Here is a 25,055-nt window from a genome sequence, read left to right as displayed (position 1 = left end):
GATGAGTCGCTCCATTTCTCAGGGCAGTTATTACTTATGATTGATGCTCACTGACCAACCCCAAACAAACGTGCGGCACACTCTGCATACCACACATACACACAAATATTTGCCTTGCTCACATGGGCCGAATGAAGATGCTACTTCCACCTGGGAGGAACCACACGACCAGACCTCCTACAGCTGCAGTAGCCTTGCCTTCCGTGGAAGGCTCAGATCATGCAGCTTTTACCATTCTGGTTTTCCAGGACTAGCATCCATGACAAAAGGGCTCGACTGCCCACTCGCCATCGGAGATACGGAAGAGGAGGAGCCATGCCACAGCCAGAATCTGTGGCTGGCTCGTCCTTCCTCTTTCCCACTGGGGCTAATGATGGTTGGTCCATGTTTGGCCATGATGACAGGTCTTTCCGAAGGTGTATTTTTACCCTCTGGACAAATAGCAGTTGGGAGGAGTGGGGCTTTTTTTTATGAGTTGAGGTACTCAGGGCTGGAAAATAAACAGGCAGCTAATGAGACGTTCTATGGAAATTGGCATAAATAATAACAAAGAAAACACTTGTCCCTTGTGCCAACACCCTTTGGGGAGGGGATATAAAAGCTGCTGTCCAGCCAGTGACTGTCACATTTGGGGCACTCCGGCTGCGTTCCTGACCTGCACCCTGACCAGCCGGGATCATGGGGTGCTGCCCAGGAGGGGATTGCTTCACCTGCTGCCCTCAAGACCAAGACTGCTGTGAAATGTGCTGCTGCCAACCCGCCTGCTGCGGCTGCTGCGGGTCCTGCTGCGGCTGCGGAGGCTCGGGCTGCGGAGGCTCGGGCTGCGGGGGCAGCTGCTGCGGGTCTTCCTGTTGTGGATCTGGTTGCGGGGGCGGATCCGGCTGCGGGGGCGGTGGATCTGGCTGCGGGGGCGGCTGCTGTGGGGGCTGCTGCGGATCCAGTTGCTGTGGCTCCAACGGGTGCTGCGGCCCTGTTTGCTGCCAGCCCTCGCCTGTCTGCGACTCCAAATGAAGAGCTTGCCCCTCCACTGAGGCAGTCACAGGGGAAGCCTCCATCTGCTCCAGGGGGAGACCCCTGGTCTCCAGGACCTGCCGCACCCCCGAAGACAGTGTCCTGCCTCCCGTGTTATTTGTAGAGGAGGGTTGCTCTCCAACGCCTGCCTGCCCTGGAGTTTCAAGGCCTTGAGAACGAGAGCCATGTGCTGGTGAGGAATTAAAACTGGGTGCTACCCAAAGTGATCCCGGAAACTCAAACGGTGATTCCATGGCTTGATTTTCACGAAGTTAAATGTCTTGGCACTACAAGGCATTCTCTTATTCAAGATGTCTTTGGGACTGACCCCTCTTCCTCAGTTTTCTGCTGATTTGAGATGCAAAAATTCCTCTTTGTTAATTTCTTAATAAATTCGAGCATGCTGGCATAACCACATTAGTTCTGTGGCCTCTTCCTTTGCCCCCTCTTGGGCACTGGGCCAGGAAAACTGCCATCTGCCATCCAGGATAGGGGTTTTGAAATGTAGTTTGTGGATAGCTGCATCAGAATCATATGAGGGTGGTTAAAATTGGGATCCTGGAGTCCTCTCTGAGACAGGCAGAGTCAGAATCCACAGGGGGTAGCCTGGCAATCTGTTTCTAACAAGAACCCCAGATAATTCTTAGGCACTGAAGTTTGAGAACCATACATGTAGACTGAAGCGTCCACACACTGCACGAGATTCACTTGGGGAGGCTTTTAAAAATACAGGTCCTGGGGCTTTGTTGCTAGAGATTCCATCCAGGAGCTCTAGGGTAGGGGCCCTGGGACGTGCGTTTTGAAAAACTCCTGGGTAAATGCTGATGCTGCCCAAGTTTAACCTTGAGCAAGGGCCATGGCTTCCTTCTGCATATAGTTCTAGAATGGTTCTCCTGGAGGGCTTCAGGGTTAGTCAGAACTTTCTGGCAAAATCAGAGGAGAAGGCTTTGGCATAACAAGCTTGGTTCTGAATGGAAGGGATTCTTGAAGCAAAACTTTGAGAACACACCGGTTCTAAGGATTTTCTGGGATGTCCAGGTCCTTCCTTCAGCTTCATGGTTTGGTGAAGTCTCCCTTTTCTGAGTTAGGTTTTCTTCTCTTGGAACCAGCTGTGTTTCTTCTGCTTGAGGCCCAGTGATGAGAAAGGTGAGTGTCCATCTGCTAGGTGGGGCCTGATGCAGGTATGTATGGATCCAGCTGGAAGGTTAAAATTCAAGAGATAGTTGATTCAACCTCTTGCTGAATGTGACCTTGAGTTACATGTGGAATAAAACTAATTCTGCTCTTGCCCTGGGAGAACAATATTTATTTTTATTCCTACAAAGCAATGTTTTATTCAACAAACAAACAAAAAATATTTTTCTGATTATAAGCATAGCAATGATCCCTAAAAATATGGAAAAAAATATAGGAAAATACAAAGAAGAAATAATAGCCACCTGAATTTTCACCACTCAGGGTTTATTACTGACATATATCTTTCCAGAGTCCTTTCTAAGCATATTTACAAATAAAACTGGGATTATGCTATTTTTACTTTTTTGCCTTTTCAAAATTTTCTGTTTCATTTTTTTGTTTCATTTTTTATAAGCTAACTTTATTGAGATATAATTTAGATATAATAAAGTATTCCCATTTTCAGTGTGTAGTCTGAAGAGATTTGACAATTATATATCATGTTTCCCTGAAAAATAAGACCTAACCAGACAATCAGCTCTAATGCATCTTTTAGATAAAAATTAATATAAGACCTGGTCTTATTTTACTATAATATAAGACCGGGTCATATATAACATAAGACCTGGTCTTATATTAATTTTTGCTCCAAAAGACGCATTAGAGCTGATTATCCGGCTAGGTCTTATTTTTGGGGAAACAAGGTATATTTAACCACTACTGCACTCAAGATATAGAACTTCAACCACCCCCCCCCCGCCCCGTCATCTCCCTGGTGCCCTTTTGCAGGCAATCACCCCCATCTGACCTGTCTCAGAAAACCACTGATCTGCTTTATGTCACTATAAATCTCACAATTTCTAGAATTTCATATACATGAAATCACACAGTGTGAACTTTTAAAATAGTCATTTATGTTGTTGCAGCTATCAACAGTTCATTCCGTTTTATTGAATAGTATTACATTGTATGAATAAACTACATTAAAATATTCATCTACTGATGGACATTTGGGTTGTTTCCAGTTTTTTGCTATTATGAATAAAGCTGTTGTGAATATTTATGTACAAATTTTTGTGTGGACATTATGTTTTCATTTCTTTTGGATAAATAACTAGGTGTTGGATTGCTGGGTAAATAGTAAGTGGATAATGGTTCACTTTATAAGAAACTAACCAACTGTTTTGCAAAGTGGCTGTACCATTTTGTATTCCCACCAGCAACATCTAGGAGTTCCAGTTGCTCCATATCCTTGCTAACACTTGATATCATCAGTCTTTTTATTTTCAGCCATTCTAGCAAGCGTCTAGTGATAGCTCATTGTGTTTTCATTTTTTTGTTGCATTAAAAATCCCAGCAGTATCAGAGGATCTTGCTTTGGGAGAGAATTCGAGATTTGACTCTGCTGTGGTTCAGTTTTAGACTCTACTATTTAGGTCATTTTTGCTTTGGCTGGAATTGGCCCATAAAGAACTGGCTCTTTAACCCCCAGGTCAAAGCCACAGTCAGAGCAGGAGCATGCCAATGGGACAAAGTTGCCAAGAGGTCAGTTGGTCTTCACTGAGTAGTTGTGATGCAGAGCAGTGATTCTTCAAATACTCATGACCATGATCTCCTGGATGGGTGAGCGGAAGGTAGCAATTTCTTTGACTTACTGACAGAGAATTGCCCTTCTTAGCTGTCCACAGAGGTCCTCATTCATTCACTCAATAAATATTAATAGTGAACTTCCTATGTAGCAAACACTGCTCTGGGTGCTGGGTATACATCAGTGAATAAGCAAAATCCTTGTCTTCTGGTGCTTATATAATGTCAAGGGGGACAAGAACTACAAAAAAGAATAAAGTTTGAATGGGCTGGTCATTTAAAAGAGCAGCTATTCCACTTAGCAGGGAAGGATTCTTTGAGGAGATGACATTCTAGCATAAGAGACGATGCTATGTAAGTTTTTCAGCTGAGAGCGTTTATGAGGGAATTTCTGGGAGGAGGGTCATCTCCATCTGGAATTTCATTGCTGGTTTAGTCAGGAAGAGAAGGTGGATAGAGATGAGAGGAACTGGAAAGTTGGGGATCAGGGTCTTGGGAGCTTCTTCTCTGCCTTACCTTCTGCAAAGCTGTCTAAAAGTCCTCTGTCTCCATTGCTGAGTTACATTTCAAAGGATGGCACTTCCTGTTCCTAATCTTCCACTTTGAACCACTAAGTCCTATAGATTTTGCCTCTTTGCAACATCTCAGATCACTCCAGTCCCAAGGCACTGCCCAGTTCAGGTTGTCACAATGAAGTTTTTGGGTAATTGCCCCAGACCCCTAACGGTCTGCCCACCTCTAGACTTGCCTTCCTTCTCCAATCCCTTCTGTATAGCCAGAGAGACAGCGCAAAACTTGTCACGTTACTCCCCTGCTTAAAACTCCCAGGTGTCAGTATGAAAATCCAAGTTATCATGGCCGATGGGCCTTTCATGACTGAGTGCCTAACAACCCCTCTAGTCTCATCACTGTCACTTCTCGTCCCCTTGCACTTTTCATCCAGGCTATAGGACCATTTGCTGCTCTCCAAATGTATTGTGCTTTTGAGAAGCCTTCCCTACGTTCCCCAAAACCATAGTGGTGTTTTTCCTGAGTGCCCCCAAAGCATGCTGCTCATGCATGAGTACTTGTATGTGTATTGTACCACAATTGCTTATATTCATACCTGTCTCTCTTCTAAACTTGGGCTCTTTATGGCTGGAGTGGCAACTCATTCATTTTGTATCCATCACACAGAACCCAATGTTGGCTGGGCTGAATGGATGAAGAAAAGAGAAAATGAGTGAATGATTACACAAATTAATGAAGAGAAGGATGGTGAATAGATGACAAAATAGATCAGCTTTTCCAAGGGACAGCTTGCCTTTTACATTGATGTTGAAAGTACATAGTTGAGGTAAGGTAAGGCCTTAATGAACAAGGATGTCAGGGCTCGGTGTATAGAAGCCTAGGGTTCGTGTCTCATTTCATGTCTGTCTCAAGCAATAGAATTGTCACAATGCTTTCAGAAAGTATTTGTGTTCTTTGCTTTGTTCCCAATGTCTTTGTGAAAGACCTCTTGTCTTTCCTTTTTACCCTTTGGGTCTTGGACGTATCTTTCTTTTAGGAGCTGTTAAAATCATCAAAGGATGATAGAGTATATAGATGTCACATTATAAAGTTGTATACCTGAAATTTTTATGTTATTAACCAATGTTATCCCAATAAATTGAATTAAAAAAGATCATCAAAGGTAAGAAGGACTTTGGAGGTCTACTGAATGCTTGAGGTGGGGGTGAGTGGAAAGAGGGAAGAGAAGCAGAAAGGCAGGTCAAGTGTTTTCCAGGCACAGGTAGAGCCAATGGTCTGGGGCAGGGTTGATCACAGAACAGAATGGAGGACAGCATTGTGGGCTAAGCCTGTGGTATGTGGCTTTGACAAGGGCCTCTGAGAAAGGTCTGTCCAGACAAGATGGTGAGAAGGAAGAAAAGCAGCCCTAGATTAGGGGGAAAGCTGTGTGGGATCTTTAGCAAGTGACAAGCTTTTTGATTCTAACCCCCTTTTGCTTTCTTTACCTGTAATGGGGTAAGAGGAATCCTATCTCATGGGATTGCTGATGGTTTTAAATAAGATCATTGTGGTAAGTGCAGTCATTTACAATCTAGCCCAGATGTCCCCTCTTCCACAGAGCTCATCACTGCTCCCCTTACGAATCCCTGCATGTCTATTGTTGACTTTATCATTGCAGTGCAATCAGTTTGCCTGCATGATTGTCTGCCCACCAGAGAGTGATATCCACGAGAACGAGTGAGTATGTCTTATTCATGCGCGGGAATCCCCTGTGTCCAGCCCAGGGCCTGCTACAGAGGCCTAGAAGATGGATAAATTATAAGTTCCTTTCTTCTTTTCCTGTTCGTGATGCTCAGAAACACACATCATTTAGCGTGGAGGTGATGATGCTTATTCCAAGATGACCTATAGCTTGAAGGAGTCCACATTTAGCAAGTCAATAAACAAACATCTTCTTTATGGGTAGGTAAACAACTTCAGGTCAACAAACCTTGGCATAATAAGATGTTCCTCTGAAAACTGGCCCAAACAGCAATGAGGAAAAGACGCAGGAGCTCAAAACAGCATGTTCCAGTGACGGGGTATAAAAGTGAAGGCCTCAGAGAGCTGTCCCAATCAGGTAGCAACCTCGTAGCACTTACAAGGGAGCAGAGGCACCTCCATCATGTCTGGAAACTGCTGTTCTAGGAGATGCCCCTCCGTGCCAGCCATCTCTCTCTGCTCCACTGAGGTGAGCTGCGGAGGGCCTGTCTGCTTGCCCAGTTCCTGCCGGAGCCAGACGTGGCAACTGGTGACTTGTCAAGATAGCTGCAGATCATCGAGCTGTGGTTCACAATGCTGTCAGCCCTCCTGTAGCGTGAGCAGCTGTGCCCAACCTGTGTGCTGCCAGGCCACCATTTGTGAGCCCTCCTGTCCTGTGAGCAGCTGTGCCCAACCTGTGTGCTGCCAGGCCACCATTTGTGAGCCCTCCTGTCCTGTGAGCAGCTGTGCCCAACCTGTGTGCTGCCAGGCCACCATTTGTGAGCCCTCCTGTCCTGTGAGCAGCTGTGCCCAACCTGTGCGTTGTGAGACCACCATTTGTGAGCCCTCTTGTCCTGTGAGCAGCTGTGCCCAACCTGTGCGTTGTGAGACCACCATTTGTGAGCCCTCCTGTCCTGTGAGCAGTTGCTGCCAACCTGTATGCTGTGAGGCTACTTCCTGCCAACCAGTCCTCTGTGTGCCCACTTCATGTCAGCCCATCGTCTGTGAACCCAGCTGCTGCCAGCCAGTCATCTGTGAGCCCAGCTGCTGTCCAGCTGTCTGCAATGTGCCGAGTTCCTGCCAACCAGTGGTCTGTGAGCCCACCTGCTGTCAGCCGGCGTGCCCCACGCCGAGCTGCTGTCCCTCCGTCTGCTCTGTGGCTGACAGCTGCCAGGCTGTTTGCTGTGACCCCAGCCCTTGTGAGCCTTCTTGCCCAGGGCCCAGCCTCTGCCAGCCTACCTGTGTGACTCTGGTCTGCCAGCCTGTCTGCTTTCGCCCTGTCTGCTGCCTTCCGAGCCCTTGTGAACCACCTTGTGTCTCCAGCACTTGCCAGGAGCCCTCTTGTTGTGTCTCTAGCACCTACCAACCCATCTGCTCGGAGCCCAGCCCCTGCTCACCAAGTGTCTGTGTGTCCCGTCCATGCCAACCTTCCTGCTACCTACTCAAGCGCTGTCGGTCTGTTTCCTGTGAGCCTGTTTCCTACCCGTCTGCCTCCTGCCAACCTCTCTGCTACCGACCGGGGTCTTCTGCGTCTGCCGTCTGCCAACCAATGTGCTCTCGGACTTTCTACATACCCAGCTCCTGCAAACAGCCTTGCACGACTTCAGTTTCCTACCGCCCCATTTGCCGCCCAATCTACTCTGGACCCCTCACCTACAGGCAGCCGTACGTGACGTCCATCTCCTACCGTCCTCCCTGCTACCGCCCCTGTTACTCCATCCTGCGCCGGCCGGGTTGTGTCACTTCTGTCTCCTTCCGCCCAGCGTGCTCCCGCTTGTCTTGTTCTGACTCCTGTAAACAGGATTGCAAAAAGTCCACTTCCAGCCAACCGGATTGTGCTGACTCCACGCCCTGCGTGGTGGAAGTTTCAAAGGCCAGTTCCTGCCAGCTCACTGAGGTCAAACCCACCACATCAACTGCCTGTGAGGCCAGAGCCAGCCAGCCTGATGCCACCAAGACTGCCAACCGCTGAACGACCTCAGCCCACCAATTCGTGCAAAGCAAACCTCCGACGAGAGATAAAATTGGACTGTGCCCCCCAAAGCTCATTATGAATTAGCTAGAATCTTTTTCTTTCTGTACCATCACTTGCCATCTGTTTATGCTTCAGAGAACTTACCAGAAATGTCAGTATCCTAATGGCCCAAAGGGAGACCTCCTGGGCACCGGGAGGGGGACGTTCTGAGTCCCTGTCTGCTGCCGCCATCAAGCTGAGAAGAGCCTCTTCGCCACATCATCTCAAAGCTCTTTCCGGGCATAAATGTTTTCTGCCCTCATACATCTGCTCCCTTGCTGTGTGTGCTCGTGTTCCTTGGGGATGTCTTCCATGAGATAAAGATATTTAACTGTCCAATAAACGTGGGTAGGTTGAAGTGACACACTGTTTTTATTGCTCTCTCATTAATTCCATATTCTCATCAGCTGACTTGCTTCATCTTTGAAAGCAGCTTCATTCATCCATTCATCCATCCAACAAGCTTTTTAGATAGCTGTTAGATGCCAGGCACTGCATTAGGCAATAGGAATGAGAAGCTGAACGTCTCAGTCCCTATCCTCAAAGGAGCTCACTTTCCGGTGGGGAGACAGACAGACAGAGAGAGAATTAACTATACACTCCATTGTGCTAAGTACCGAGCTAGAGGTAAGCACACAGCATGGTGCACTCCACAGGGCATGGGGGCAACCAGGGAAGGAGTCTTGGGGGCTGTGATACTGAAGCCTTGTCTTTCAGCAACAGTGGAAATTAACCAGTTAGAAACTGGGAAGGAAGAGCTTTCCAAGCAGAGGCAACATGTACAAATGGATGGAGCTCGTGAGCACACTGCTCACTGGGTGAAGCTCGGGCAGAGGGAGGTGAGCTCTGAGGTCAGACGAGCAGACAGTGACCTGCCCTTGTCAGGCCTTATATGCTGGACAGAGGCATTTGGCTTTGGTGCAGGGCTGACAGGAAGCCACTGAAGAGCTACATGCGGGGCAGTGACGTGAAGAGCACTGAGTTTTGGAACGTCCCTCTGGCCTTGGTGTGGAGAACTGCATGGAGGAGCGTGCTCTTGGATATATGCAGACTGGAGAGGAAGCCAGTGGCTTTGAGGTCCACAGAGGGATGAAAACAAGCGTGTGGGGGGTCATAGTTACAATAAGAGAGGTGACCTGGATTTCTTGTGCAAGAGCTTTGTTTATGTTCTCCTAGTCTCTATAAGACACATTCTTTGCATACATTCCATATATATCCTCTTATAATCTCTAAGGATGGAGTCTCTTCAAAGTGGTCACTGCTTACACTTAGTGCACAGAACGAAGGGCTATCCCTTGTCCTCAAGGTGCAGACTGGGCTATCCAGCGCAGGAGAGGGTAGACCAGGGTTTCTCACCTTTGGCATACTGACATTTTGTGTTGGATCATTCTTTGTTGTGGGGCCATCCTGTACATTATAGGATGCTAAAAAGCATCCCTGGCTTCTACTCACTAGAAGCCAGTAGCACCCCTTGGTGGTGACAAAAACTGTATCTCCAGACATTGCCAAACATCCCATGTGTGTGTATGTGTATGTGCAAAACCCACCCCCGTTTGAGAACCACTGGGTTAGACAATGGCAGAGGGAGAAGTTAAAATTGAAACTTATCCTGCCACTAGTATTCGAGTTACTGTCTCATCAGGCTACTGGGGTTTAGCTCCGTCTCCTTCCAGAGTCAAGAGAGGCGTTGGCCAGGGTCATAAATCTCTATGCCAAGCACGGACTCAGTCTTTCATGTAAATCACAGCAATCTGTGTGGTAAGATTTCTTTCCTTCTATTTATAGATGAAGACTATGAAGGCCAAACAATCCAAGTGCTCATTAACAGAGATAAGAAAATTGTGGCATGTTCATGCAATAAGATACTATGCTGCAGTGAAAAACTGCTGGACAGTGGCTACACGCAACAGGAGTGAACCTTACCAGTGTAATGTGGACTGATGTGAACAAGCTTCAGAGAACACATATGTATCTAAAGTTCAAAACAACATACATACACATGCATTCACATATGTGTCAGTATATATGTATGTATGCATAATACAAATATACACATTACATTATATATACTACATATAGTTTATACATATATTCACAACGGAATGATAAACACAAAATTCAGGATAGTCACAGCTGGTAAGTAATATACAAATGACTAAAACCCAGTTCTGTCCAAAGCCTGTGTTTTTTATGTACCACTATATTTCTTGCTATGATCACAACAGCACTTGGTGATACACAAGATGTTCTTAGTGCCTTGAACTACAGAAAAAGGAAAGTTCTCTCTATTGAGGTTTCCTTTTTTTCAGCTTTATCGAGGTATAACTGACAAATAAAATTGTAAGATATTAAAAGTGTACATTGTGATTACTTGATACACATATATATTATGAAAGCATTTCTCCCATCTGATTAATCAACACATCCATCACCTGCTATATTTATCTTTTTTTTTGTTTGTTTGGTGAGAACATTTAAGTTCTCTTAGCAAATTTCAATTATACAATACAGTATAATCAACTATAGTCACCATGTTATCCATTAGATCTTTGGACCTTATTCATCTTATAGCTGAAAGTTTGTGCCCTTTTACCAACCTCTTGAGAAGTTTCTTTAAGAGGAAAGGAGGCAAGAGAAGAATTAGAAAAGAAATGGATTGCTTTGAAACAATAAAGGTGGTACATATGGGTTTAGGATATTGGTACCCTTTTCAGATTGAAGCTGACATGGTTTTTCAAATATAATCAAGTTACATTTTGATTGACATATTTGGTAAGACCAGAATTATTTCCTCTTGGAGATGAAAGCTTTGGGGTGTAGATGTTCAGGAAGAAAACACAGTGCATAGATGCCTATAGTTTGCAAGATACGGAAATGAATAGTGATGAGATGAAGGGCAAAAGAAGTTACTGATGCTGTGACATGAAAAGCAACAGTAGAGGAAAGCCATTTTAAGTACAAGGGGGATGGCTTTCCAGGCACCATTCAATCAGAAAAATTTCTCTTGTCTTTAAAATGAGGGCGAGGAGGATATAAGGAGATGGCATTTTGTAGCTGGAACTTTGAAAAGAACCTTCTGGAATTTCCAGCATTTTCAGTATTTGTGAGGCAGACAGCAAGAATAACCCGAGCAACATCAATGCAGTGATGAATTCTGGGTACTCTGCATACCTGGGTCCTGAGCTAAGAGGGCCAACAGAGTGAGTTAGTAGCAGATCCAGAAATCGAGACCAGCCCTATCGTGGTCTTTCCTCCATCGTGTACCTCCAGCGTAAACCAGGCCAGGACATGGACTGGTGTGGGATGAGGAAGTTTGCTGGCGAGGCAGAACCAGGACAAGCCCAGAGGAAGAGCAGAAGAATCAGGAAAGCTCCTCACAAATTCCTCTTGGAAGAGGTTGATTTAACGCTAAAACCACTTTGCAATGATGTCCTCCTATCACTCTGGTTGTTTCATTTTTGTATTTACAGAATTCACATGTTGTTGACTTCATAGTATGAGTTTCATCTTTCTTGATGAAACATTTGGCAGTTTTTAATTTCCAGATTAAAAGATCGTCTTGGGTGCATTGGTAAGTGTATCGATCACATCAGTTTGATCTCGCTGAAGATTACCATCACGGGTGTGGGCAGGTGACCCCCCATGAGCCAGAGTGCTGCTGTACAAACGTCAGTCTTCAGTCATTATATTAGAATCTCCCCCGACCTCCTCCAAAGTCGGGAGGTGGTTAATTTCAGAGGTTTCTGGGTCACCCCGACCTAGGTTTGAATCTTATTTCTGCCCTTTATTACTTGCAAAATTTTGGGAACATGATTCAAATTCTCTGAGCTAGTTATGCTACCTCTAACATGGTGACAATTAACTCTTACTAACCAGGGTCATTGCAAAGATTCCATGAAAAATGCAGTCAAGGGCTTGGTACGTAGTAAGTAGGTGATAAATAGCAGCCATGAGTAGTGTTAGTAGTACTGGCAAAGTTGAGCTTCAGGAAAGCCAGACGGGAAGGTTCGAGAAAGGGGTGAAGACACTGAATGTCCTTGGGTTGCACTGCCTGGTTTTCTGTTCACCATCTCGGATGTCGGCCTCCCTTAACTGGGTCAAGGCTTTATTTCCTGATTGAATGGTGTGGAGCTTCATTCCTGGTAGAAGAATGGGCTGCTTTGGCGAGGCTGCGGCCTCCTGATGAGAGGTTAATATTGGGAAAGGCCTGCTTCAGGGAGGCTGGAGAACAACCTGTAAAAGAGACAGCTCATCCCAGAGCAGGAGATGCAGCAAGGAACCCACACTTAGCAAAGGAAACTCCCAACTCAACAGATGAGTTTTAAAAGTGGGGACAACATCTTCCAGGCTCCTGAAGCCTGCTAATCAGATGTTTGTATGCAAATCAGTAGAAACAATAACAAGGAAAGATGCTCTCTGTCATGCCAACACCCCCAGTGAAGGACTATAAAAGCCCCTGTGCATTAGTTGTCTTTCAAATTCAGGGGTACTGAGTTTGCATCTTTCCAGCAAAGGTAGCACCAGCACCATGGTGGACAGCTGTTGTCCTGGAAACGCCATGGCCATTCCAGCTGTGCCCGCCATCTCCATATGCCCAAATGGTGGCAACTTCCGAAATGGTACCTGTTTGCCTAATTCCTGGAGGAGTAGAATGTGGCAACTTGTCACATGCCAAGAAAACTGTCAGTCAGCCAGCAGTGGCCCACGTGGCTGTGAACCTGCTCCTTGCCAATCTACCTGCATTCCAGCAACTTCTTGCATGGGTTTTGTTTGTCAACCCATTTGCTCCTGTATAGCCTGCTATGAATCGGGCACCGGTCAGTCTCCTTGTCTGGTTAGCTCTTGCCAGCCCTCCTGCTTGGAATCCACTGGTGGTCAGGCAAAGTGCTGTGATGCCAGCCGCTGCCAACAAAGCTCCCGCTGGGAAGCTGCGTTCATGTCCAGATCGTGCCAGGCAGCTTGTGGCCAATCAGTCTGCTGTGATACTAGGTCCTGCCAGCCATCCTGCTCTGCGGTAACTTCCTGTCTTGAAACATCTTGCCCACCAACCGTCTCTGCAGCTAGTCCGTGCCAGCCAACTTGCTGCCAAGCAGATTCATGTCAACCCATTAGTGGTGAAGACCAGCCCTGTAAATCAACTTATTACCAACCCATCTGCTACATTTTCAAGGCTTGCCAATCATTTCCCTACGTGCCTGTTCCCTGCCAGCCGCTGACTTATACATTCAGCTCTTGCAATCCTTCTTGCTGTGTGTCCTCCCCTTGCCAGTCACTGCACTGCCAACCAGCTTCTTCCATATCCTTCATCTGCCAACCAGTGGCTAACTGCCAGCCCTCTTGTTCTGTAAAGAACCCTTGCAAACCAGCTTCCTGTGGCACCGTGCTTTCTGGCCAACCAACTTGTGGCGGACCCACTTCCTGCAACCAAAGTGGCTGCAAATCCCCTTCCTACCAACCAGCCTGCTGTGTGACAGGTTTAGGCAGATCATCCAGTGGTGGCTCTGACTGCTTCCGAGCAACGTCCCCCCATCTCTGCAAAGTCAGCACCTACTTGCCGACTTCCTGCCAACCCAGCTGCGCACCAGTTGTCCAGCTTCTGTAAGGCAACATGTGGTGGATGGAGCACTTGCCACACCTCCTCTGAGATCTGCAGCTGTCTGCAAGTGCATAGCCGCCTGAGGGCACGCCTCTGGCCAAGCACAGATGCTGTGTGCCTGCTAACGTTACTGAGCCCGGCCCCATATGCTGTCCGGGTGCTGACAAGGAAACCCGTAGGGCCACTGGGAGATCCTTCTTAACTGAGAACCTCTCAGCATGGTCCACACTATAGCTTGCATTTCCCGATGTCAATTCATTTCACTTTAGCAAAGCCTTCTTTCCAGTTTTTCTTTTGATGCTGCCCAGTCTTTAAAAAGACTCCTTTGCTGGCAACTGCTAATTAAAATGTGACTGGTTAAGCATAATGAGTGCTTTCCTTTCTTTCAATACACCCCTTCGTAGATTTCCTTCAGGTCACATTTGAACATGATGACCTTGGGTCTGCATTTGTCTGCAAGAGCAGCTCGTGTCTAGGATTATAGGTGCTCAAGCTGGCTTCCAACTTTTATACCACCAAGAATTCTTCTGAGTTGAGTGGCCTCAGTTTCCCCACAGTGAATAGACTTAAGAGATCAAAGACACAAATGGTCCAAGGAAGCCATAGATTAAAATAAACATGAGCTTTCAGCCGTGGAAAATACTTAAGGATTAATTCACTTAAAACTGGTTTAAATGATCAATTCACCTAATGGCCAATTGAAATAAAATTAAAAACTCTTTAGGAAAATTTGGCAGTTGTTTGTTTACTATGTTTTTGACATTTTAAGAAACAGTTTTAAAAGCAATTAGTCTAAGGGACTTCTGATCAAATTCTATATTTCTAGTGTGTAACTACTGAATCTAAACATTTCAAAAATGATTGGGTTGGTTTTCTTTTGGGGAAAGCTTAGAGGAAGATTGACAGTGTGTACTTGTAGCAATGTTGCAGAGCCCTTCCTCCAGGGGTTCTGGAATCCCCATTAATCAAGGGTCTCTGGGTCTGTAAAATGATGTAGGTCTGAAACCCCAACAATTCTCACACAGGTTAATAGGGGGACGCATATGAGGATGTTTACTGTGGCATTTCTGTGACGACATAGCTTTAAAGGAAGTCTGTTGTCCACTACTAGGAGAGCAGGTGGGTAACAAGTGGTGATTCCTTCCATGAGGTATTATAGGAAGATCAGACAATTAAGTTTGTGAACTTGTTGCAACAATGTTGCTAACCTTTATTTGATATCAGAGGGATTATTCATTATGAATTTGTACCAACTGGATAAAAAGTTAACCAAGTTTACTATTTGGAAGTGATGAAAAGGCTGCGTGAAAAAGTTAGACGACCTGAACTTTTCGCCAACAATTCATGGCTCCTGCATCACGACAATGCACCGGCTCACACGGCACTGTCTGTGACGGAGTTTTCAGCCAGTAAACAAATAACTGTATTGGAACACCCTTCCTACTCACCTGATCTGGTCCCCAATGACTTCTTTCTTTACCCAAAGATAAAAGAAATATTGAAAGGAAGACATTTTGATGACATTTAGGACATCAAGTGTCATACAATGACAGCTCTGATGGACATTCCAGAAAGAGTTCCAAAATTGCTTTGAAGGGCGGACTAGGCACTGGTGTTGGTGTATAGCTTCCCAAGGGGAGTACTTTGAAGGTGACCATAGTGATATTCAGCAATGAGGTATGTAGCACTTTTTCTAGGATGAGTTTGGGAACTTAATTGTCCGACCTTGTTTTTGTCTGGTTCTCCAGAGAAACAGAACAAATAGAATGTGTTTGTATGTATATATGTGTGTATCTATATCTATATCTATAACTATACCTATATCTAAAACTATATATATCTGTATCTTTATATTTTATATTTTTATATTTAAGATTAAATATATAGCTTCAGATTTTATTTATTTTTACTTGTATCTATATATCTATCTATCTATCTATCTATCTATCTATCTATCTATCTATCTATCTATCTAACTAAAGGAATTGGCTCACGTGATTATGGAGGCTGGCAAATCCAAATCTGTCGATCTGTAGTGTGGGCCAGTAAGCTGGAGACCCAGGAGAACCAACGACGCAGATGAAGTCTGCAGGCTCTTGGCTGGAGAATGTGCATTAAATGAAATAAAAACAGCTTCCTGTAGGAGAAGAATGGGACAGAAGGAAAACAGGAATTAAATCAATTCGTATGTAAATTTAAAAAAATAAATAAATAAAATAAAATAAATAAAAAATAAATAAATAATAAATAAATAAATAAATAAATAAATAAAATTAAAAAATAAATAAATAAATAAAAATAAATAAAAAAAATAAAAAAAATAAGAGAGGGAACTTTCAAGGACCAAAAATGATGTGTCACCTAAGGAATATAATTGACTCAATTATTTACAACTGAAGTCTAAAGTCCAAAAAGAAAATTAAAAAGAGAAGGAAAGAGAGAGAGGGACTTTGGTATCACAAAAGAATTTCCATGGGTGAAATGTCTTCCAGAAGTGACATTTTGATGGGTACCCTATAAGAATTCTCGCTCCCACATCTTACACGGACATTTCAGTCATGTTAGATGAAGGATGAGGCTTTGGGAAGTGGGACACATCTTACCTCAGACCTGAACAGAATTTCCAACAATGTTCCTTACCTCATAAGTTTAAGGAGTTATCTCTCCTAAATAATTCGCTTATTGATACCAGAATTCTTGACATACTTTGCAATAGTGTTTCGACCCACCTAAGTCTATCCTATTCTTTCTATTGTTCCAATTATGGATTTCTCTGTTGTACTGGCAAAGGCTGTCACTGGCCATCTGCCAACATGCAAGCTGCACATTTTAAACACGTTAGGTGTAAAAGGTGTGTTAGGAAGCCTTGTATCTTTCCTATGCTTGGCAACAGTTTAAATAAGAGAGCATTTATTGGCTCATTTTAGGTTTGCGAGGACTTGTCCATAAAACATCTGAACCTCCCATTATAAACAATGTTCTGTCGAGCCTGAACATGCTCATGATTAAATCTCTATTTACACTTACGTCTTGCAAATCTTTACTTACACTTATGTCTTGCAAATCAGTTGGTCAAATGACCCATTTATTTGCATCATCATTCTGTGACATCCTTATTATTTTTATTTGAGCCTATGCTTGACCATCTCCAGAGAAGGAGCCACTCCACCTCCCCAGGAAACACTGCTTCTCTGGACAGCTCCAGAGAAGAGTGAGTTTTCACTTATTTTTGCCAAAATTACTATCTAGAGCTCCCATGACTGGTCTTGTTTCTTGACCCTATAAGGCCACACAAGATACATCTAATCCACTTTCTGCAGACAGATATTCCCATATTTTGAGACATTGGGGCATTTCCTTCCCACAAAGGTTTTCTTTTCTCTTGGATAATTACCACCAGATACCTCCATTCTTCATTATGTGATTTGAATTCCAATTCCACTCTCAGGAGTGTTGCTCTCCTCAAAGCACTTTCCAGTTATTCAATATTCCTTTAAAAGGAACATGATCAGAGCCTAACTCAAGATCCAGCTATTTTCCAAGCAGCCCAGGATGTGGAGTAGCCATCCTTTACTTATGAGTACAGCCCATATTTCTCCCGGTCATGTCTGCCTGATGATATAATGAAGTACTATTCTTTAAGTTAGATATCTCAGCCCTACTAGGAGATTTGCTGGGATTTGAATGATTAGGTCCCTATTTAGTGAGGTGGCATCTGTCCTTCAATAGGGAACACTTGTGTCACTCTTCAAATGGTTTTCTGGTTCCTGTGTTGATATTCTCTGCTCCTGCCTTTGCATGCCTGTTAAGTTCATGTCCCTACTCCAGTCATACTAATGTCCTTACTGTCACCGTATGGAAGAAAGAGTTCTTTAGGTTTAGATTTAACATCAAGTATATGGTTCTTTAATTTGAGTTCAAGTTAGCCATAGAGCGTCTTTCCTAGCAAACTCCAGATGCTTTGAGTATCTGCAGAAAACACTATCCAGTGTCTCTGCCTCAAGCTGTCTAAATTTCTCTATCTGCAGCTTACCTTTTTTTTCCTTGAATAATGTCTATATTTGTTTATTGAAGTGGGAATCATTATAATTTTATTTCTAATTTTTTTTAGCTTTTTTTAAAATTAAAGTTCATTGGGGTAACAATGGTGAGGGTAAATGGGATCAAATATACGGTGACAGAAGAACTGACTCTGGGTGGTGAACACACAATGTGATATATAGATGATGTATTACAGAATTGTACACTTGAAACCTACTGTGTGTTTCCTTGAAAATAAGACCTCACTGGACCATCAGCTCTAATGTATCTTTTGGAGCAAAAATTAATATAAGACCCGGTATTATATTATTTTATATTATATTATATTATATTATATTATATTATATTATATTATATTATATTATATTATATTATATCAGACCGGGTCTTATATTATGTTAATATAAGACCGGGACTTATATTAATTTTTGCTCCAAAAGACGCATTAGAGCTTATGGTTTGGCTAGGTCTTATTTTCGGGGAAACACGGTATGTAACTTTACTAACCATTTTATTTCTGATTCTGAATCCTGTATTTTCTATGTAAGTTAGTTCAGAGCCTGTAAGATTCCTATTTCTTTTGTGACTAATTTGACTTTGAAATTGCTTCTTTTGTTGTCATTTCTAAAAGTTCTCTCTCTTTAGTTAAATTAAATCTATTTCAGAGTTTGGGCTTGGAATCTAACATTCTTTCTTTCTTTTTTTAAAATTTATTTATTTATTTTATTTATTTATTTTTTTAATTTTATTTTTTAAATTTATTGGGGTGACAATTGTTAGTAAAATTACATAGATTTCAGGTGTGCAATTCTGTATCACATCATCCATAAGTCACACTGTGTGTTCACCACCCAGAGTCAGCTCCCCTTCCATCACCATACATTTGATCCCCCTCACCCTCACCCCCACCCCCCAACCCCCTTACCCTCTGGTAACCACCAAATTACATTCCCCAGATTAATTTTCAAACCCGTGGCCATCCTGTGGTCACCGATCTAACATTCTTTCTTGTTTCAAGCATATACATAACAAAAATCCCAAGGTGCAATTTCTGAACCATGTGCTATGGGAGACATTCCAAGAAGATTTCTAGTGATGAAAGAGCTGAGCTTTCTCCAGTTTGAATGGACAAAACAAAGACCAAGACTGGTTTTCCGACATGAACCCCTATTCTTTCCCTAACAGTATTACATTCACTGAAGTGCCTAACCTAGAGATTGACTTTCATGTTTGATCCAAATCGTAAGAAGAATATAACTCATGGGAGGGAGGGAATATGATGGGTGTGAACAAAAACAATAACCAAAAAATAATAGTCTGTGCAACATTTTCATAACACTACATCACTGAGGATTCTTTTTTTGGGGGGTGGGGGGAAGAGAAGAGAAAGGTAAATAAATCCAGTCATCCCAAAATACAGTTATGGTAGAAATGAACTAAAATGTAACTTTCCTCATGGCTGCTCACGTGCAGTAGTACGAGTGAGGATGCAGGACAAGTGGAGACTACAGGAAGATACCACCCAACACTCGGACTCTACATTAAAAAGGACCAAAACCAAATCATGTGAAGTCACCTTGAAAAGAAGGATATCTTCAAAGGATGAAGAATTGATTCAGATCTGATTGAAGATATAAGCAATGTGAAACTTAGCTGAGGGTGTTGGTGTCACAGAAAATCAGAGTTAAGACAGCACTGAAACAAATGCTGGCAGTGCCCAGCCAAGCACTACTTAGGGGAGATGGAGACTTAGTTGCAGGGCTGTTTTCAAGTTCCACGGGGAAGAACTGCTGTGAAATAAATGCATCCGATGCCATTGAGTGTCTTTAACTTCCTGTACTGTTTCCTTGCTCATGTGGTGGCCGAGAAGTTCCTGTTAGAGTTAATTCTCCCGTAAGTAAGTTCGTAAGTAGGCGTCCTTGTTTTATGGGCTTGGCTAACTCATGTTCAGTCTGCTCCAAGAAGAGGCTTCACCCTCGGTGTGTGAACAAAATCAGGTCCAGAGTCTGCCAAGCTCAAGGCAGATCCTTGATAACTTAATGGAGGCTGTGAATTCTGCCCTGAATGCCTTTTGGAAGACAGCTTTGTTTTTTTTCCTCTTCAAGGGAATGCCTATTATGGCAATGTGTATGTTTTCTTTAAAGCATTGTGTATTTGGATGCTTATGGACTTCAGAGAATGATAACATGTCAGTAAGCAATCAATTAAATAATGATGGGGCAAGGCAGAGTGTTTAGGGATCTCAAAGAATCTCAGGCATGGAAGGAATCCTGATAAACTTCCTGCCACTGGTCGTCAGTTCCAATGCTGGGATGTCTAGCAATAAAAAATTCATACATCCAGGTCCACTCCATCCTTGGGTAGCTCTTTCAAAGAGTTTCTCCACATTTCAGGTTATACTCAGTCTAGGTCCCCTGGACTTTTTCTCCATCAGAAGCATCTGTGCCTGTACAATCAGAATGGCATTTCTGAGCACTTCTCTACCCATATTAGCCCTGCTCTCTATTTCACTGCCCTTTGCCAGGAAGTCACATTCCTTTTCCTCTAGATGTGGCAATTATCTTCCTGCTCTGGAGAAGGCAGTTCCAGTCAAGAAAGCATTTCTCTGACTGGTTAGCACCCATCTTAAGATAGTTGCAGAGACTTAAGAGAAGTCCTAAGAATCTGCTTTTTAAGATTCTTAGAGGGAAAAGGGGAAAACTTTTACAAGGCTGAGATCGTGATTTTATTGCCAGAGAGATGCAGCAGGCCAGCAGCCGGTACACTGATCTATAGGAAACAAGGAAGAAAAAAAAAATCAAAGTGAAGCAGGCTCCACTCCACTAAGAAGCCTCGCAATAATTAACAGGATGTTTGGTTGTCAACAAAGCTGGGGGAGTGAGATTATTGTCACATTTGATTGACAGGTCTATCATTTAGGAGAAAATCCCAGTTTGTTTCCCAACATGGTTGTACAAATTTATACCACCCTCCACCCGCTTCCGACATGCAAGAGATTCTGTGGATTCACATCTTCCCTAAATTATTAATATTGTCAGACTTTTAAATTGTTTTTCAACATAGTGGTGTAAGTTGGACTCTTGTTGAGGTTTTGATCTGTATTTTCTTCAGTACTTCCCATTTTGAGTATTTTTTCACATGTGTATTGGCTATATGTGTTTCCTCTAATGTAAAATTCCTAACCATATCTTTTACCCAATTTTCTATTGAGTTGTTCATGATTACTCATTTGTGGGAGTTTCCTTGTTCTTGAGACCAATCCTTCGCCTCTGTGTATATTGTGAATATCTCTTCCCAATCAATACCATGTGGCACAAAAGAACTGGGCAGTCAGCTCATGAAAAATAGTAAATAGCTGTTCTTTAGTAATAAATAGTTACAGCAACAAATAATTAATATAATTTAAAAATCTGTTTTATCCATATTTCATACCCAACTTTTTTTTCATGATATTACTGAATTTTGTCTTGTATCATTTTAGCTGATCAAAATTCCCAGAGTTTTATCTATTTTGTTCACTTTTTAAAAGACAAAACTTTTGGCTTTGTTGAAATCACTACTTCTTCTTTGTTTTCTGTTTTACTAATTTCCACTCTTTTTTTTTTTAAGTATTCATTTTCTTCTATGTGGGGGGCCAATGCTATACTTTTCACCTAATTTCTTAAGTGAAGCATTTAATTCATTAATTTTGAGATTTTCTTCTCTTCTAATATAAAGATAGAAACATATAAATTATCCTCAAAACATTGCTTGGGCTGCATCCCATGAGTTTTGATGTCACGTTTTATTATCCAATTCTATACATTTAGACAATTCCTCTATCGATTTGATTCTTGTGTTTTTTACATTTATCCACTTTCCCCACCCATCTTGGCTCTGTATGACACAACTAGGAAGGGGTGCTACTGGCATCTAGTGGGTGGAAGCCAGGATGCTGCTAAACATCCCTTGATGGCCATGACAGGGCACGTGTACCCCATCAACAAAGCAGCATCTGGCCCAAAACGTCACTAGTGCCAAGGTTGAGGAACACTGATTTTGACCAATATCTAAATAAAATCAACAAATATTACTACCTCAACTTATCTTCTTCCCCTGTTATGAACCAGGCAGTCTCTTTAGAGAATACCAGGTACGTCTGGGTTTGATGCGTGCTTTAGCTTCTGAGCCCATAAAACTCAGAATGGTGTTTTGTAGAGTCTGTGGAATGGCTCAAAGGTAAAGCTTTCATGATGCGGTTAGCTCAGATTCCCAGGACTGTGTCCACACTTAATTTCCGTGACAATATTCTGGTTAAGAGAAAAAAATGGACTGAAAATGTAGGGTCCCATGAAATACGGCCGAGGGTATGTGTTTCACTTGATCCCTTTTTTATATTCCACACTCTATGTGGCCTGATGAAAGAGGCCGTCCCAGAATGCCAACCCCTGACATCAAAGAACAGTTGTCTTTACATAAGCCTCTGGCTTAAGTGCTAGCACAGCGCCAGGAATACAACGGATCTTAAACATGCAGTGTGGCTCTTAAAACCAGCCCACTGGGCTACACATGCGTGGTCACACTGTTAACGTGAGGGCTGACTTGAGGTTTTGGAAATAGGTGGAAGAACACACGTGTGAGAGAAAAATGATCTGCATATGGAAAGGTTTCCTCTCAAAGGTACACAGACAACGAAAGCCCACATCTTCCCAGTGACCAGACCACTGTTTTCTTTGTGCTTGTAGCGAGCTGCAAATGTAAGATCTCAGAGCTAGAATCAGAGACCCACCCTAGCCCTTGACCAGACTCGGTCCATAACCAGCCAAGTGACCTTTATGCATCTGTAAAAGGGAGGTGATCGTCTTGGCTCTGCTCATTTAGGGGTCACTGTCAGGCTCAGAATAGATAACACTCGTGAAATGAAACATGAATGGAAGGGCTCGAAAGTAAATGCTGCACAAAAAGCAAAATTACAGCATAGGCTGGAAGATAGCAAAGACTTTATTGGGAAGGAACCAGAGAAGCTTCCCACAGCTGGGAAGACGATGCAAAGTGATCATAAAAAGAGTGAAATAAAACAGAAGAATAATGAGTGCATTAGAAAAAAATGACTACAAAAAACTAGTACATATGGAAGAAACCTAAGAAGCCTACATAATGATTTGTGCTTTAGGTTACTTAGAGGGAAAGTGGTGATCATGTTTGCAAAGCGGACACGATGACTGTAGGCCAAGGAGACCTAAGTAAGACCTGCAGCTCTCACAGACATCAGGAGCAAATAAAGACAAACAAAATCAGACAGAAGTGGACTGCATCTTACCATACTTAACTCACAGAACCTTTTAAACAAGCATATGGCTAACAGAAAGATGGTGGCAGCATGCTGGATTTTGGTAAAGCCTGGTGATGGAGCTTGTGGCAGTAACTAAAGAGGCGACAAGTTGTTTGTCACGTTAGTCTGTGTCACAAGATTCCATGGTTGGAAGGATCCTTAGCAGGAAGGCTGACAGCAGCTGGACACACAACAGCGGGACCCACAGCAGGTGGGCTGGCAGCAAGGGGAGCAACATGAGTCATGGTGCCAGGGATGGAGCACGGACTCCTGTTCAGTGGTGAACTTTTCAGAACCTGATGATCCCTTCTGTTCTGGGACTTTATACATGGTACCTCCCAAAGTCTGGACCAATAAGCAGGACTTTCCCTGTTGTTTTTTATATTGTTTTCCATATTCATTGGGGGAGTTATAAAAAGGAAGCTGGTCCCTAAGTGATATGAATCTTCAGAAAACAAGTATTTAATGTGTTTTGTAATTGAGAATAATTCATAGAAATGTTTTCAGATAAAAGGAAGGTGCTCACGTCATCAGCAATGTTCTCCTTTGCTCACACTCTGGTCATATGAGATGGTTCCTGATGCCTCATGAGGGTCAGTGCACGTGTCCTCCCCAGTTTTGTTTCTCCAGCTGACTTAGATGGGAAGTATCCCTGTGGTGATGGGCATGGGGCTGATATGTTCGCGGTGACAGCTGAATCCATGCTGAGTCCAAGTCTGTTTCCCCACAAAAGCCTGACTGACTCTCGGCCACTACAGGGATCTCTCTGGAGGAACCTACCCCCCTGTGTGGCCCAATTCTATCACAGGCACCTGGGTAGAGGATGTTTAGCACAATCTCTTCCATATTTAGCACAGCAGAACCGACGCCAGGGGGTAGAGGCAGAAGCAGCACCCTGAGACTTTTTCTTTCTTTCCTTCCTTTCTTCCTTCCTTTTTCTTCCTCTCTCCTTCCCTGTTTCCCTCCTCTTCTTGCTCCTCTTCTCCCTCCTCCTCTGCTGCCATTTTCTTGTTCTTCTTCCTTTCCTTTTCTTCCCTTTCCTTCCTCTTCTTCTAGAAGCTGTGTTTGTCCATCAACTGAAGAACCCAATATTGGATTTGAGTGGAGACAATCACAGAAGGTAGATGAGGTTTTGAACACCCCATCCACATATGTTGAATCTTAGTGTGTTCAGGCCAATTTCTAGCAGCCAGATCTGCATCTTTATGTCTAAGGGCTCTTTTCTTGCAACAGCAGAAAGTCATGGTACCTGTGCTGTCACACTGAGAAAAACACTCAACCAGTGCGTCCGGAGGGTTGCTTTATACAGACTCAGCTTCCTCCCTGCTCAATGAGGGGAATCCTAAAGGGTGTGTTTTACATCATTTCTAATATGTTCCCTTAGGTATAAGCTTCAGCTGCCCATTGTGATACTGGCTTAACAGTGTCTCTTTCCTGTATCACCTCCACACTCTCCAACCAGTGCGACCTACACGTTCCAAATAAACTACATTCACTTGAATCTTTTCTTCAAAGTAACTTCTGGGAGAAACCACACTATGACATTACTTTACTGCCTTAGTCGCAATTTCTTCATCTCTGAAATGGGAACATTCATACCAGCCTTGAAAATTTCTTTGAGTGAAAGATATGTACATAAAGCATTTAGTGAATACCTAACAAATAGTAGGCCACCCCCCCAAAATTTGTTATTCACCCAGCAAGGAACAGCAGTCAGCACGTTTGGTCTTGGCCATCTCTTAGAGCATTCCATGTACACGGTCTCAGGAGGTGGTGGTGCGTTAGTTCATCAGAGGTACCGCTACCACTTCCAAGGAGGTGACTCCAGTCCCAAACTCTTCTATTTCTCTCAAAGCCTGTATCAAGTCTTATCTCCATGAATGCCTGGGCAGCATTGTTAGTTCCAGACCCAAATCGCCAGCCTGCTGTTTACCGTGACCACTATGAATGCACAAGCTCTTCCACTTTTCTTCTTTCTCACATTCTTCTGCTTTCCCCGGAAACACAAATTTTTATTTCTCTCAAATGCTTCATAGTTGACTCACAAAAACACAGGAGATTGTTCTGTTTCCTTAGAAGGTTGAGATATT

General features: G+C 43.4%; 3 protein-coding genes across 3 annotated transcripts; all 3 read left to right on the top strand.

Annotated features, from left to right (window-relative positions):
* Nucleotides 1-678: 678 nt before the first annotated feature.
* Nucleotides 679-1,571, top strand: LOC117013993 (keratin-associated protein 17-1). Its single transcript, XM_033091658.1, has one exon. It carries the CDS (start codon nucleotides 679-681, stop codon nucleotides 1,009-1,011), a length of 333 nt encoding a protein of 110 aa, XP_032947549.1. The 3' UTR covers nucleotides 1,012-1,571.
* A 4,856-nt stretch (nucleotides 1,572-6,427) lies between these two features.
* Nucleotides 6,428-7,975, top strand: LOC117013208 (keratin-associated protein 16-1). Its single transcript, XM_033090149.1, has one exon. The coding sequence runs from the start codon at nucleotides 6,428-6,430 to the stop codon at nucleotides 7,973-7,975; it is 1,548 nt and encodes a 515-aa protein (XP_032946040.1).
* A 4,514-nt stretch (nucleotides 7,976-12,489) lies between these two features.
* KRTAP29-1 (keratin associated like protein 29-1) lies at nucleotides 12,490-13,619 on the top strand. The gene has a single exon (XM_033090148.1). The coding sequence runs from the start codon at nucleotides 12,546-12,548 to the stop codon at nucleotides 13,617-13,619; it is 1,074 nt and encodes a 357-aa protein (XP_032946039.1). The 5' UTR covers nucleotides 12,490-12,545.
* The last annotated feature ends 11,436 nt before the right edge of the window (nucleotides 13,620-25,055 follow it).

This window comes from Rhinolophus ferrumequinum, chromosome 21 (genome assembly GCF_004115265.2).
Source record: "Rhinolophus ferrumequinum isolate MPI-CBG mRhiFer1 chromosome 21, mRhiFer1_v1.p, whole genome shotgun sequence".
NCBI classification, from domain to species: domain Eukaryota; kingdom Metazoa; phylum Chordata; class Mammalia; order Chiroptera; family Rhinolophidae; genus Rhinolophus; species Rhinolophus ferrumequinum.
Note: the sequence above shows the minus strand (reverse complement) of the source record. Positions and strands in the feature narration are given on the sequence as shown.